Genomic DNA, 14,524 nt, shown 5'->3' with positions numbered 1-14,524 from the left:
CCAATATCGATAAGCATAGCTTGTAAAAAGAAAGGCATGGCAATTATACATCAAATTATATAAAAAAGAAACTTTAAATATAATAAAAAAGAAAATAAAATTAGAAAAAGTTAAAATTAAATAGTCAAATAATGAAGGCTATATAAAATATAATAATTATCTGTTAAAAGTTATAAAAAATATATATAAAAATTATTACTGTAAATAAGAAAAGAAGAGAAAGATTAAAAAGTAAAAAAATAGCAATCAATCCAGATCCCATCATCGTGACTCTCCAAGAAACTAGGGTTCTCTCTCCAACAATTTCCAACGAGTTCCACATATTTAGGGTTTTTCATCGCATCCTTATCGCTCTGCTGTTTATCCTAATTCAGATAAATAAATACACAACTCATCTCAATTCACTTTCTTACCCACTTCAATTTCAATCATCGCTGTTGCAGTTTCCCAAATTCTTACAATTTCTCTCATCACCCAACAAAATTCAGGTTCCTTCTCCAATTTCTCCACCCTTTTGTTCAATCTTGCATTGAAATTTTGTTTGAATTTTAATCTTTTGGACTTTTGGTAGGTGGGATTTCTTAAAAGCCACAAAATTGACCAAAAAAAATGTTTTTTTTTTAATTTTATATCTCTATTTAGTCGATTGATCAATCAATTTTCTTCAAATTATTGTAATTTGAAGAGAAATAATTCTGGGATTTATTAACAATTTGAATTTTAGCTTCCCACTAAGATTTGATCAAAACAGGGCTTTATTTATGTGCTCTGTTATTGAATATATTCTTAATTATTGTTAAAATAAAATTAATTATAATATTATGTTACAAATTGTTGTTAGATTTTGAGATATTTGAGAGTTGAGACAATCCCTTGAAGATATTTTTTGCATTAAGTGGTGAAATCTGTGAATCAAACATTAAAGAACTGGATTCAAGATGAGGAGAGCTTTGGTCAAATCGTTTGGGCCAATTCGATCTGCTATTCGACATCGTGGGGATCAAGTATCAACCGGGGTCGCTAAAAGATTATTGGTATCGAATATTAATGATCGGATTTATGATAGATCATTATACAATGGTTGTAAATGTGGGGGGCCTTCCTACATGTTTTCAAGAACTCTGTCTTCTGATGCTGGTAAAGGTTTGATTTTTTTTTAATAAAAATGTTAGTTTTTTTAATTGATTTATGCTTAAAAAATGTATGTACTTATGTTGTATATGTAACAGAAGTGAAAAGAGCAGGGCCACTTGTGGAGTATGAGCGAAGAATAGCAGCCGGTGATCTCGAGGATGGTGATAATTCTCAGGTAATTCACTACATGTTTGACTGTTCGTAGAATGCAAACATGTGATTTCTTAATGTCTTCTTACTGTGTGTTTTCAGATAGGCACGTTAAAAGAACTTCAAAGACTGTATGACGAGCTTGTTAAATCAGCCGATGCTTGTCGTCTGGATCGTTATTCTGATTATGAGAAAGCCGGGAGGTAAATATTGTTATCACTTTATTTATTTATTTACCGAACTTATGATTTTGAAAACTAAACGTTCGCTTTTTTATATTTACAGGAGTAGGTGGTTATGGTCACGTATCATGCCACAATCTTCGGTCTCACCCGTAAAAGGACTCTATCTTTATGGAGGTGTTGGCACCGGGAAAACCATGTTGATGGATTTGTTTTACGATCAGCTGTAAGCATCATACTTTGTAATGCGAATAGCCGAATACAATATAAAACAGTTAAGTTCTTGTCGGTTTTAAATCTTCAACATAAATTTCAAATTATCAGGCCTTGCAATTGGAGAAAAAAGAGGATCCATTTTCATGACTTCATGTTAACCGTTCATAGTCGCTTGCAGGTAATACATCCTTTATGTATTTATTTATTTTTTCCGTCTGCGCTAGCTGACTTGCATAGTCAAACACATGAATATAACCTTCTAAACCAACGTAATATCGTTATATTTTAAACAGTTATGATAAGCGGATAATGTTTCCAATTAGAAGATATAACGTATACGAAATATGTTGCTGGTTTGATTATTGAACCTGTATTAATTTTGAATTCAAATAAAATAGCATTGATCTTAAATTATTGTGGAACAAAGATTACCGTATTATTGATTCATATTTCTTTGTATTAGGGCTGCAAATGAACTGAACGATTCGTGTCCGTTTGTTAAGGAAATACATGTGTTCACGAACAGTTCATGAACACTTACCGAACGAGATTTTTTGTTCGTGTTCGCTTATTAAGGAAATGAACATGTTCATGTTCGTTTGTTAACTTTAGAAACCGAACACAAATGAATGTAATATAAACAAACGTTTATGAACACACAGAAACACAAATGAATGTTCATGCACATAAACGAACACTAACAAGCATTCATGAATGGAAACAAACATGAACGAACACGGTACCGAACGTTTGCAAACATAAATGAACGAATGCGACGTCTGTTCATGTCCGTTCATTTATTAAAGGAACGGACACAAATGAACTTCCCGCCGAACGGTTCATGAACCGTTTGCTGAAAGTTCAGTTCGTTTGCAGCCCTATTTATAAGCTCTAAAAAGATGAAGTATAGTTAGATAATAAGGTTGTACATGACTATGCAGAAGCACAGAGGTGTGTCTGATCCTCTAGAAGTCGTTGCAGGAGAGATATCCGATGAATCCATCTTATTATGCTTAGATGAGTTCATGGTATGCACGTTTTTTATTCAATATATACCAATGTTTTTTTATTTATTAACGAGTCATTGATTATTCTCCGCTTATGTTATTCGTAGGTTACTGACGTAGCCGATGCTTTAATACTAAACCGTTTATTTAGCCATCTTTTTACCAATGGTGCTGTAAGTGACTATTGGGTTCTGTTACAAGCATTTACTAAGGGTGAATGACGTTAATGTTCGAGTTAAGAAAGTTGAACGGTTTATTTTATTGTTTGTGATGGAAGTATAGATACTCGTTGCTACATCGAACCGTGCTCCAGACAATCTTTATGAAGGCGGATTGCAAAGAGACCTTTTTTTACCGTTCATCGCCACTCTAAAGGTAGTTTAAAAAATTTTGCACTTTGACCCGTTCACAAGTTCGTGAATTATTCGTTTTAATCTTGCGTTCTTGCCTGTTTATCTTGTTAATTATCATGTTATTGTTTCGTTGATACAGGAAAGATGTGTAGTTCATGAAATTGGTTCGTCAATAGATTATCGGACAAGAACCTCGGTAAAATGCTAACTTTTCCCTTTTCTCTTTTTAAAATATACAAGTCATGAAAGTAGGGATGTAAACGAACCGAATGTTCAACAAACAATTCGTGAACCGTTTGGCTGGAAGTTCGTTTATGTTTTCCGTTCAATAAGATAAACAAACGAACATGAACAGAGGCTGCGTTCGTTCGTTTATGTTCATGAACGTTCGGTAATGTGTTCATTTACGTTCGCTTGTTTATGTTCATTTGTGTTCATTCATTTAAAGGTTTCTTTATGTTACATTTTTATTTTATCGGCTTTGAATTTTAAAAAAATGAACCATAGTTATATTGTACGCCTCCGCCAACATCCCTCATTTGACCATTTCAATTTTAATTTTTTTTTAAATTTTTAACAAAATTCTTAATTTTTGTATTACTTATGTTTTTGATAATTATGTCAACTATGTTCAAATAGGTATGTTAAGTATTTATTTTTGGTGGATTCTTCATAATCTTTATAATGAAAGATGCAGATTTTATCTGTAAATAAATATATAACGTTCATTTGTGTTCATTTATGTTCATGAACAGTTGTTTGTGTTCATTTGAGTTCGTTTACGTTCGGTAAGCATTCGTGAACCGTTCATGAACATGTTCATTCCTTTCGTTTGGTTCGTTTACAGCCCTACATGAAAGTACTATTTTTTATTATTATTATTTTTTTATTTTTATTTTTTGCGAAAATGTAAAGAAAGACTACCCTCAAAAGAAGGCAGTATATGTTTTAATTTAATTATTTTTTTTTTTGTTTTTTGAAATAAAGGCTGAAGAAGGTTTCTACTTCGTAAAGAATGACTCGGCTGATTTCCTTATGCAAAAGTTTAAAGAGTTGGCCGGGGAACATACGGCGCAGCCCCATGAAGTCGAAGTTGTTATGGGTAGAAAACTACAAGTATGTTCATTATTGTTTTAGCGACAGTTACACGATTCGCATTGTGGAACTTTCATATTTATTTATCACAAAATTTGAGTGTTGGTACCGAGAATTTCTAAAGTGATATATACGTGTAATGTGTAGGTACCGTTGGGTGCTAACGGATGTGCATATTTCCCTTTCGAGGAACTTTGTGACAAACCTCTTGGTGCAGCTGACTATTTTGGATTATGTAGTAAGTAAATCAAATAATATTATATTTTAAATAGTTATTTCATTTACCATTTTGAGGTATTAATATAATTATAATGGCAGAGAAGTTTCATACCTTGGCTTTGGATAATGTGCCGATATTCGGCCTCCACAACAGAACAGCAGCCTATCGATTTGTCACTCTAGTTGATGTTAGTCTCTTATTGTTGACTTTTTGTAGTCAAAGGTTACGACGTGCTTACTTGTAATAATAACGATATGTACATACAGGTTATGTATGAGAATAAGGCGCGATTAATGTGTACGGCTGAGGGAACTCCTTTTCAACTATTTGAAAGAATCGTGACGGTTTCCGATGCTCAAAGTAGGGCACCTAGAACCTCCTCGAGGTCTAGGAAAAATGACGATTATGACCTTTGTGTCGACAATGAACTTGGGTTCGCAAAAGATCGCACTATTAGCAGGTTTGCCTTTGTTTTCTCGCTTTAGATAAAATTTTATTCTGAGGTCAAACAAAACTAGGGCTTCAAACGAACCGAACGTTCAGCGAACAGTGTGTGAACCATTTGGTGGGGAGTTCGTTTGTGTTTAAAAGTTTAATAAATGAACGAACACGAACAAGAAATTTCGTTCGTTTAGTTAAATGGACGAACATGAATAGAGGTTGGTGTTCGTTCATTTATGTTCGTGAACGTTCGGTAACGTGTTTGTTTATGTTCGTTTCTCTTCGATAGTTCATTAGTGTTTTTAGTTTTTATATTTTGTCTAGACACTTCAAAATTTCGACAAATAAAATATTTAATAAGTACCAGTGTATTATATATTATTATGTTTATGACCGCTTGTTTCTGTTCGTTTGTTTCCATTTGTGTTCATGAACATTCGTTTGCTTCGTTGCCAAAAATTAACGCACGAACATGTTTGTTTCCTTAACGAACAAACACGAACATAAAATCCCGTTCGGGAAGTGTTCATGAACAGTTCGTGAACACATATATTTCCTTAACAAACGAACACGAGCAAGGTCTTGTTCGTGTTCATTCGGTTCGTTTGCAGCCCTAAACAAAACTTATTCCAATTCAAGATTCTAAAACAGTAGATTTCATTGACTGTAGGTTTGACCCTTGAAAAGTCAATTTGTGTATGGAAATAATGTATTTCACATGTGAATACAGGTTGACAGAAATGAACAGCAGTGAGTATCTTGAGCAACATGCGGAAATGATAGAAGTGAAGCGTATTCAAACGCAAAGTGACGTATACAACAACGATCAGGTGGTACAAGCATGAACCGGTTGTTAGGTTTTGTTAACGATTATTTAAATTCTTATATAAGTTGGTGGATCAGGTAAATAATTTGCACTGAACCGGCCAAAGTGACCGCCTACTATATAAGGAATATGAATAATTGAAAATGGCGGCAAACATCATTTGTAGTTTTTGATATTTGAATTTATAGAAAGATAAACGCGTCGGTGTTTTTGTTGTAGTCATATTGTAACTTATGAACGTTCGATTTTGAAATAACAGGCTTTCGGTTACTTGCTAACTGTTACGAAATATAAACTTAACCATATTGAATCGTTTATTTGTTACAGTTCATCCACTCTTGTAAAAGTTTATAAGTTTATTAATTTTTTACAAGTTTTATAACATTTAACAAAACTTACAGATACAATTTTTTTAAGCCATACAATTTCCTAAAATAATCTATGAAAGTTTAAAAGCTCTTTTAAATATACATAAATCCTAATAACTTAAAATTTGTTAAGAAAAACAAGAAGAAAAATTGGGAAAAGAAAAAAAAACTCAAAATTGACGTCTGTCTCCACATGTGTCATAACCATAAACATAAACGCTCACGGATCGCGTGGCCCTCCCATCAATAGCCCACATGTTAGAATTTATACGCTCACGAATGTGGCCGCGCAATGCGACGTTCATGGGATTGCGTGGCCCTCCCATCAATAGCGCACATGTTTATACACTCACGAATGTGGCCGCGCAATGCGACGTTTGTGGGATTGCATGGCCCTACCATCAATAGCACACATGTTATAATTTATTATTGTTAGGCCTTGTGACTATCAATAAGAGTTTAATTATCATGTTCTAATAATTATCCAAAAAACCCTTATATGTAGGTTGAAGTACATATCAATTTATCAAGTATTGCATTGTAGTCCCTCCATGACAATATTTTCAAGTCTTGGAGCTAGCAAGGTTTTATTACACATAGGTGGGGTCACTTCCTATTAACCACTCGCGCGAGTACCTGTGTGGTTTTTCCTTTTCACGCTCAGCCAAACTCCGAAGCCAGTGTGGGCCCAGTTAAGACAACATAACTGGCCAGAGTAGGGTGGTGGGTCTCCAAATGCGAGGGATGTGACCAAAGGTTGCTTAAAACGAAAGTTGTCGTTCAGAAATATTGAGAGGGCCGGCTTGGTTGGATCTTGAAGGTTCACGGATTGAAGTCATGAGCAACTTAGATAAATCAAACAAAAAATGAATAGAGAACGACTTCAATCATGAAGATAATCATGAGTGAATTATTTCTGTTTATGTAAATTGTTAGGGATTAATTTTGATTGGTTTCTTATTGTTAGGAATTAGAGGTAGCTTAAGAAACAATAAATAGAGACGTAGTCACTATATTATTTGCGGTTTTTGATCAATTAGACTACGTGTAGTGGTAAGTTATGGTGGCGTGATGGGGTACATGGCGCCGTATAGAAGGGGCGGGGAGGGGCGTCTGACCCCCCGAACTTTTCACTCAGTAGTGTTATATATATAGTTTTCGTATAGAAATTTTTGGGTATATACGTTTACAACCCCCGGTTCTATGAAATATTTTGGTATATACGTTTTCAACCCCCCCTCATTGGGGTCAAGCTTCACCACTGCGTATAGCGCCGAAGAACATCACCTTTGTAGCGTTCTAGGTTGTTCGTTTAACCCCATGTCAGGTGGTTTATAGTTAACTTATATGTCGTGCAGGTGAATGAAACGAGTACAAGTGGTGACAAGTTGACCAAACGAGTAGTATTTTAGTACGGATGGCAAGATTATCGAGCATGAGTTTCATTAAAAAACGATCTACATCTAGGATCAAACTGCAATAAAAGTGTCCATTTCTGAAACAATATAGCTGCAGAAGTGAAAACTAAGAAGCCCAGGAATGAAACTGCTAACATTAGTAAGCAGAGAGGCACTTCAGGGCTAAAAACATTATGATTTCCATCAAAGTGTCATGGATAGCATCCAGATGTGCAGAGATCAATCAAAATCTTCGTAACTAGTGATTCATATCCAATATCTAGCCTTGTTTTTTCCTCCTTGATGCTATCTCTGCGGCCCATGATTTACCAAGGTCCGTCTGAAACTTGCCTGCAATTAATATTAGCATTAGTCTCATTTCATTCAAAAAAACTACTCATTAGAAGATAAAAAGTTTCATATACCTGCAGTAGACTCAAAAAATTCCTCCAAGTCTTTGTTTTGTTCTGCATAAAAAATAATCATTCATCAACTTACAGATTCATCAAAGATAATACACAAATGAATTGTTTGCCCGTTGTTACATCATACTGATTTTTAAAACGAAGACTTACCGTTTTCATATTCCAAAGCTTGAAGTATCATTTCAATCTGAATGAATAAAGAAAAACTAACATCAGTTGATGCACAACACAAAAAAAAGTTGAAAAAAATGTAAGCCAGTGGCGGAGCCAGGAATTTTCTCTTATGGTGTCTTTTTTTATGGATATCTCGGTCTATGGTAACCCGGAGTCGAACTTTTGGATCGGTTCGAATCTAGTTGGGTCAAATCACATAATAAAAGCAAATATCACAGTAAAATTATAATGTCATTGAATAAAAACACATAATAAAATTACAAAGTCATTGTGTAAAAAAATGCAGTTAATAGTTGCTCTGTACGCGTTTTCATGTTTTGAAAACGATTCATTATGTTTTCAATGGCAACTTGCAAAAAAAAAAAAAAAAAAAAACTTCTTTTTCGTTATAACAAACAAGTGCACGCATCATTCAAATCATTATCAAACATCCTGTTAGGTTAAACAATTGAAACAAAACCAATTAGACATGGGGCTATAATGCTTACTGGATTAGAAAAAAATAAAAATTAAGCATGGACTTTTATTAATTTTAAGTATACTAATTAAAATCAAGTACCTGGGCTTAATTTTTGAAATATAAATTTGTTTATTATGTAATTCTTTTAATAGAAAACATAACAATGGTGTCGTTTGTAAAAAGACAATGGTGTCGCTCGTAAAAAAACAATGGTGTCGCTCGAATTTTTCCTATTATATGTTGTATTTGCTACACAAAATTAAATGGTGTCGGATGACACCGTTGTTCAAAGTGTGGCTCCGCCACTGATGTAAGCTCTATATCTTTCATGCAAACAAATGTAAATGAACTCATTATTGCATATAAAATCATACCTTATCAAAGTCCTTGACAACCTTAGCTTCGGTTGTAGAGTTTTCTTCATATTCCATCCATAACTCATGTATCTCCTCAGCTGTAATACGCTACAGCAAGTAAGAAATTACAAAAATGCCCATGAATATGTGTTACCAAGTAACAGGAGCAGGAAGAGTATTTACGCACCACGTGGTCCTCCACCAAGAAGTTTACACATATGGTCTATTGCTTCTTTCTCTCGCCGACTTTTCTCCGCCTTTGGGACCCCATCCGACGGTGTGATGTCACCAACAATGGCTATCGAAGAAACAAATCCAAAACTGTTATAAAAAAAACTAGAGTAAAATGTCATTTTCGTCCCTGAGGTTTGGCAAGTTTTGTGACTTTCGTCCAGAGGTTTGTTTTTTCGCATCTGGATCCAAAAGGTTTGAAATCTTGCCATTTTCATCCAGCTTGTTAACTCCATCCAATTTTCTCCATTAAGCCAAGGGGTATTTCCGTCTTTTTGTTAACTTAAAGGGCAATCCGGTCTTTTTCACTTTATGTAAAAAGACCGAATACCCCTGAAGAAGACCAAATGGCACTTTAAGTTGACAAAAAAACACAGAAATACCTCTGACTTAACGAAGAAAAATGGATGGAGTTAACGAGCCGGATGAAATTGGCAAGATTTTAAACCTTGTGGATTCAGATGCGAAAAAACAAACCTAAGTACGAAATTCGGAAAACTGGCCAAACCTCAGGGGCAAAAATGACATTTTACTCAAAAAACTGTTTGATGATAATATACCAAGTATCTTACTACCTTCTGCAATATCATGAACGATTGCCATTTTTATACACCTGTAAGATGAAAGCAACAACATTAATATTTGCAATAGAAGCCTATTGTTCGCGTACTTTCAAGCTTTTAAAACAAAATGAATTTTGTTTAACAAGAAAAAAACTAACTTGTCTCGGTTGACTCCAGGAGCATCATTAGCAATAAGAGCCATTAACCCCATTCTATACATGTGGTCTGCAATAGATTCAGGGCCCGCAACGTCTCTTTTCACCCATCCTGCTCTTTTGGTTGACTAAAAAGACATATATTAATAATTACATGTGAAGAAGGCCAACAGAACAACAAAGTCGAATAAAATGAACTCAAACAGCATTGGAAATACATACAAATTATAATAGGTGTAACAGTTATAAGGCAAAATGTGCAGAATAAAAAAATGACATGTAAATAATATGGGTTAAGAGCATCAACCAACACCTTCATATTGGCTTTTTTGCATAATTACCACCTAAAGAATAAGCTGCAGTAAGTAACGTTCTTTTTTCAAAATAATGTTATCTAAATATGTGCATCATGTAAGCTGTAGCCTTTTAAAGCGCCTACAATCATTTGTTTTTCTTCTGTAATAAACCAAGCATCTATACTCCATCCTGTTGATTCCTCTCCTTTCCCCTTCTCTGATTATTCCCCAACTACTCCCAGTCTTGATCTTAACAGAAATTGCAAATAAGGATGAGATGGGGTGATTTGAGACAATAGCAAACATTCTTTTTTCTCCAGATTACTGATGTAACTATTTCTTAATATGCTCCATAAATAAACAAACCAAACTACATGTGTTCACAGCTATGCTTGTAACCAAGTCCCCTATAGCTCACCAGTTAACTTCTAAATCCCCATCTATAGGTTCTTATCACATAAAGAAGAGTGATTAGACACTGCTACTCTAAGACTCATCCTACTTATCATCTAATCTCATGTATGTGTACATGCAACATTCCAAAAGCAAAGAAGGAAATACATATAAATGGCTAGCAGTCAGGAGTATATTATAGGTGAAGAAAAGAGGAAAATCAATGAGATGGTGTAGAGTCACTCGATCGATTTCTAAAGTTGACCTGTATAAGCTAGAAGATGCATATAAATGATAATATACATGAGATTATATAATATTCACATTAATAAATGTACATTTGATTTTAGGATGATAGTTGGTACAAGAGGCCAGTAGTAAAATGTTAATTGGTACATTTGACTCCCATATAAGAGACATAATCCCCCCACGTCCCATCAAGATCCATGAAAGTTCTGAAAACTTTATTTTTGGATGTACAGTAGAAACTACACCTCTAAAACTTTTTATGTGATTCTTAAGTTTAAAATAATATTATCTAATCAAGATCATCTGAACAAACTATTGCAACTGAATTGGTCCACCCAATTCCTTTAGATAGTCAACAAATACCTTTCAAATAACTAGCAGTGCAAGTCAAAGGTTGCAACTTTGTGAGGACAAAGTAAAAACTTTTCCACTACTTTTTTGAATATGGAATTATAGGGTCAAGTTATTCTACGAAGGCTTCTAATTGTAAGAAGTGTAAGAAGGATTTATAGAGTGACAAGTGTCCAATAACCTAAAACTAAACCCACTACATCACCACCAAAAACCTAAACACCCACCCCCACCCCACCACCACCCAATTCCTTCAAATAATTTGTATCTTCATATATTCCAAAACACCATAATTCCAAAACACCATAATTCCTTCAAATATTCCAAAACACCATAATTCCTTCAAATAATAGTTCGATCGATAAACAATATAGTTCGATCGATATAGTTCGATCGATAAACAATTTGTATCTTCATATATTCCAAAACACCATAATTCCTTCAAATAATAGCAAATAGACAAGAAAAACAATGGCAGAAACATCAACCTATTTCACAAATTAGGGCTTGAAAACTCAAATCCAATTCACAAAACATCAATCATCTTCAACACATACACAACTCATCAACATAAACACTCATTTCACCATTACTTTACACAAATGTAACAAATCTCTTGTCAAACAAAACACAATCATTACACATAACATTGCGATCCAAAACCTAAAAAACTAAAACAAATAACGCACAGTTCGATCCATACACAATTCATGAATACCTTGAGGCTATGGCAGAGAGTGAGGAAATCAATGGCGGACGAAGGAGACGGTGATGATGCCGATGAAGAGGAAGATGAGTCCGATGCCATTGTAGAAACCCTAGAAGCAGCAGAAGAAGAAGAAGATTTGAAAATTTTAAAGTGTAATGAAGAGGACGAATGGGGCAATAAAAAGGTTTTAGCGGTTATGGTAGTGAAAACCAACCGGCTCATGTTTGTTTGTTTACTGGTTACCTACTTCCGTTTAGATCACGGATTATATTTTCCGGTAGCCCAACCGTTAACACCAACGCCTTATGCACCTCGTGTGGATGACATTCAATACATGTGCCAACCCTAGTTATTCTAGCAGTAAAAATCGGGACTTGTCTTAAAGAACTATTTTGTTTTAAATAATCATCGTAGTAATCGCACCGATAGTCTGAGTAGGTTAAGATATAGACAGTCTTACACTCATTCTATAGGAATAGACAACGGCGATGCTTTGAAGGGGCCGGGAGGAGCGCCCGACCCCCCGAACTTTTTGGCCAGTAGTGTTATATATATAGTTTTCGTATAGAAATTTTTGGGTATATATGTTTTGACCCCCCGGTTCTATAGAAACTTTTGGGTATATACGTTTTCGAACCTCCCGTAAAAAATTTCAAGCTTCGCCACTTGGAATAGAGAAATTGTTTCCAGTGAGACCTACGACTCGACAGTAGTTTTGTATCAAGGCTTGGACCAGGGGCGGATCTACCCTTCAAGAAGGGTAACCTCCGTTACCCCTTGACGCTCCGATAGTAGTGTAAATTTTGGAAAAATTTTACGTTTTTTCGATTTCGTTACCCCTTTTCTTTGGAGCGCTACCCTTATAATAATTTTCTAGATCCGTCACTGGCTTGGATATAAGACACAGAACACTTAGCAATTGGGACAAATGTTGAATAGTGCATATACTCCTTGTCTTTCGGGTATTAACATCACCACATGATGGATGATTAACCGTCCCCAACTTTTAACTTTATTTTCACGAAATTAGTAAAATAACGTTAAAATGTGTGCACTTTCGCCCCCTCCCCCCTAATGGGACCCAAATTTTTTTTCCTATCATTATGTTTCGGGTCGGGCCGACAATTCGATTCGGGTCAGGTCAAATAATAATAGTTCCAAATAAAACTAAAAAAATTTGATTCATTTAAAGGACCCATTCTTACAAATAAAAAACTAAATATTGTTTAGCAAACAAAAGACCAATATATATAATGGTATGAGATAAATGAAACTTTGACGAAGAATTACAACTCAGCCCGACGACCTTTAAAATTTAAAGTGGTAACAAATTTTACTTTGATTTATATATTGTATAAATATTTAGGCAAAATAATTGGAGGGGCGATCCTATATAATTTTAAAATTTTCGGACGAAAAATCGGAAATTATACACTTCTAACCGAAACATTGGAGGGGGCGGGTGCACCCCCGGGCACCTACTAACCTACGCCCCTGCCTCCGACAATGATTGGTACATCAGATGGATGTTGGAACGATTGATGGTACACATCAGCTTTCTCCACGATTGCGATATATGGAACCGAATTTAAGTTGGAAAGTCGCGTGAAATTGAGTGGAGCTCCGAGTCGGGTTAAACCCGGCTGCGATCGGGATCGGGTAAGGGAGAGATGGCGTGTGGGTATTTAGACCACCCGTAGTGGGGGGTTTTTTGCCCCCCCCCCCCCCCCCCCCGCCCTACACCCGCCCCCTTGGGAGTTTTTTTCAAAAAAGTCCCCCAGGCGTGCTTTAAAAATGCTCCAATCTTGCCTATTTTCAAATTATGACCAATGACATTTATGTTGATGGTTTTTTTTTATTTAATTCTATTACATAATGCCCCACAACGTTCACATCCATACTCCACCCATTTTAGAAAAACGCCTCATAATGCTCCATTGCAGACTGGACTGCCACATGACGCAAAACGCCCAAGAGTGGGGGCATTATGTGTGTTTTCCAGTACACATCGTCTTGGTGTTAATCATTTCCTTTAAAGGGTTAGGATATAATAGGAAGTTTTTTTGGCTAGGAAGGCTAGGAAGTAATCTTGACCATCAATTGATTTAATCAATGGCTAAGATTAAATTAGTGAAATTGAAGATAAAAAAGAGGCGCGTGGGTTTGTGTAAGGGCATTGTAGTCAATTCAGGACAATAGTTTCTCTCTCCTCCAATCCCCCCCCCCCATTTTTTAAATGTTAATAATTTTTTCATACGGCATTATATCTTTTTATAAAAATTGCACAAAAAACGAGCGTTTTTTATCTTTAAAACGAGTATACTATTGCTATATTTTCGAAAACCCAGTTGCGTAAAACGCAATGGAAAAAAACGTAAAATATGACTTTTTGTAAAACGCAATGGACCAAAAACAAAAAGAAATGTCTTATTTCTAAAACGCAATGGCCAGAAAACACAAAGAAATGTCTTATTTCTAAAACACAATAGACTAAAAAACAAAAGAAAGTGTACTTTCTAAAACGCAATGGCCAGAAAACACTTTAAAATGTTTTTTTTTTATAAAAGGCAATGGCCTATAAACACAAAAGAAAGTGTACTTTATAAAACGCAATGGACTGAAAACACATAAAAATGTGTTTTACCTAAAACGCAATGCACCAAAACACAAAGAAATGTTGTATTTCTAAAACGCAATCGACCCCAACCCGGGGCTCTGCCCCTTGGACCCCGCCAGGGGTTGCCGCCCCTTGGAACCTGCTCCTAGGGGCGCT

The 14,524-nt window shown here is 35.2% G+C and overlaps 2 protein-coding genes across 7 annotated transcripts; one reads left to right on the top strand and one right to left on the bottom strand.

Annotated features, from left to right (window-relative positions):
* The first annotated feature begins 244 nt into the window (after positions 1-244).
* Positions 245-5,902, top strand: LOC110886114 (AFG1-like ATPase). Of its 4 annotated transcripts, none has more exons than XM_022133872.2 (16): positions 245-488; positions 842-1,137; positions 1,233-1,309; positions 1,387-1,487; positions 1,570-1,692; positions 1,791-1,860; positions 2,624-2,710; positions 2,797-2,862; positions 2,972-3,064; positions 3,182-3,238; positions 4,030-4,158; positions 4,285-4,375; positions 4,456-4,544; positions 4,624-4,817; positions 5,529-5,628; positions 5,702-5,902. In XM_022133872.2, the coding sequence occupies exons 2-16, from the start codon at positions 939-941 to the stop codon at positions 5,717-5,719; spliced, it is 1,494 nt and encodes a 497-aa protein (XP_021989564.1). In that variant the 5' UTR covers positions 245-488; positions 842-938; the 3' UTR covers positions 5,720-5,902. The 4 variants fall into 4 exon arrangements, with proteins under 4 accessions (XP_021989564.1, XP_021989563.1, XP_021989562.1 ...); XM_022133871.2 differs by having other exon boundaries at positions 1,230-1,309; XM_022133870.2 differs by having other exon boundaries at positions 842-1,143.
* A 1,502-nt stretch (positions 5,903-7,404) lies between these two features.
* LOC110886115 (5'-deoxynucleotidase HDDC2) lies at positions 7,405-12,138 on the bottom strand. Of its 3 annotated transcripts, none has more exons than XM_022133876.2 (9): positions 11,999-12,138; positions 11,761-11,860; positions 9,757-9,881; positions 9,611-9,648; positions 8,992-9,102; positions 8,823-8,902; positions 7,965-8,001; positions 7,815-7,856; positions 7,405-7,740 (listed from the first exon to the last, which is right to left on the bottom strand). In XM_022133876.2, the coding sequence occupies exons 2-9, from the start codon at positions 11,848-11,850 to the stop codon at positions 7,670-7,672; spliced, it is 594 nt and encodes a 197-aa protein (XP_021989568.1). In that variant the 5' UTR covers positions 11,851-11,860; positions 11,999-12,138; the 3' UTR covers positions 7,405-7,669. The 3 variants fall into 3 exon arrangements, with proteins under 3 accessions (XP_021989568.1, XP_021989567.1, XP_021989566.1); XM_022133875.2 differs by having other exon boundaries at positions 11,966-12,123; XM_022133874.2 differs by having other exon boundaries at positions 11,761-12,089.
* Between the last annotated feature and the right edge of the window lie 2,386 nt (positions 12,139-14,524).

This window comes from Helianthus annuus, chromosome 10 (assembly GCF_002127325.2).
Source record: "Helianthus annuus cultivar XRQ/B chromosome 10, HanXRQr2.0-SUNRISE, whole genome shotgun sequence".
Taxonomy (NCBI): Eukaryota; Viridiplantae; Streptophyta; class Magnoliopsida; order Asterales; family Asteraceae; genus Helianthus; species Helianthus annuus.
Note: the sequence above shows the minus strand (reverse complement) of the source record. Positions and strands in the feature narration are given on the sequence as shown.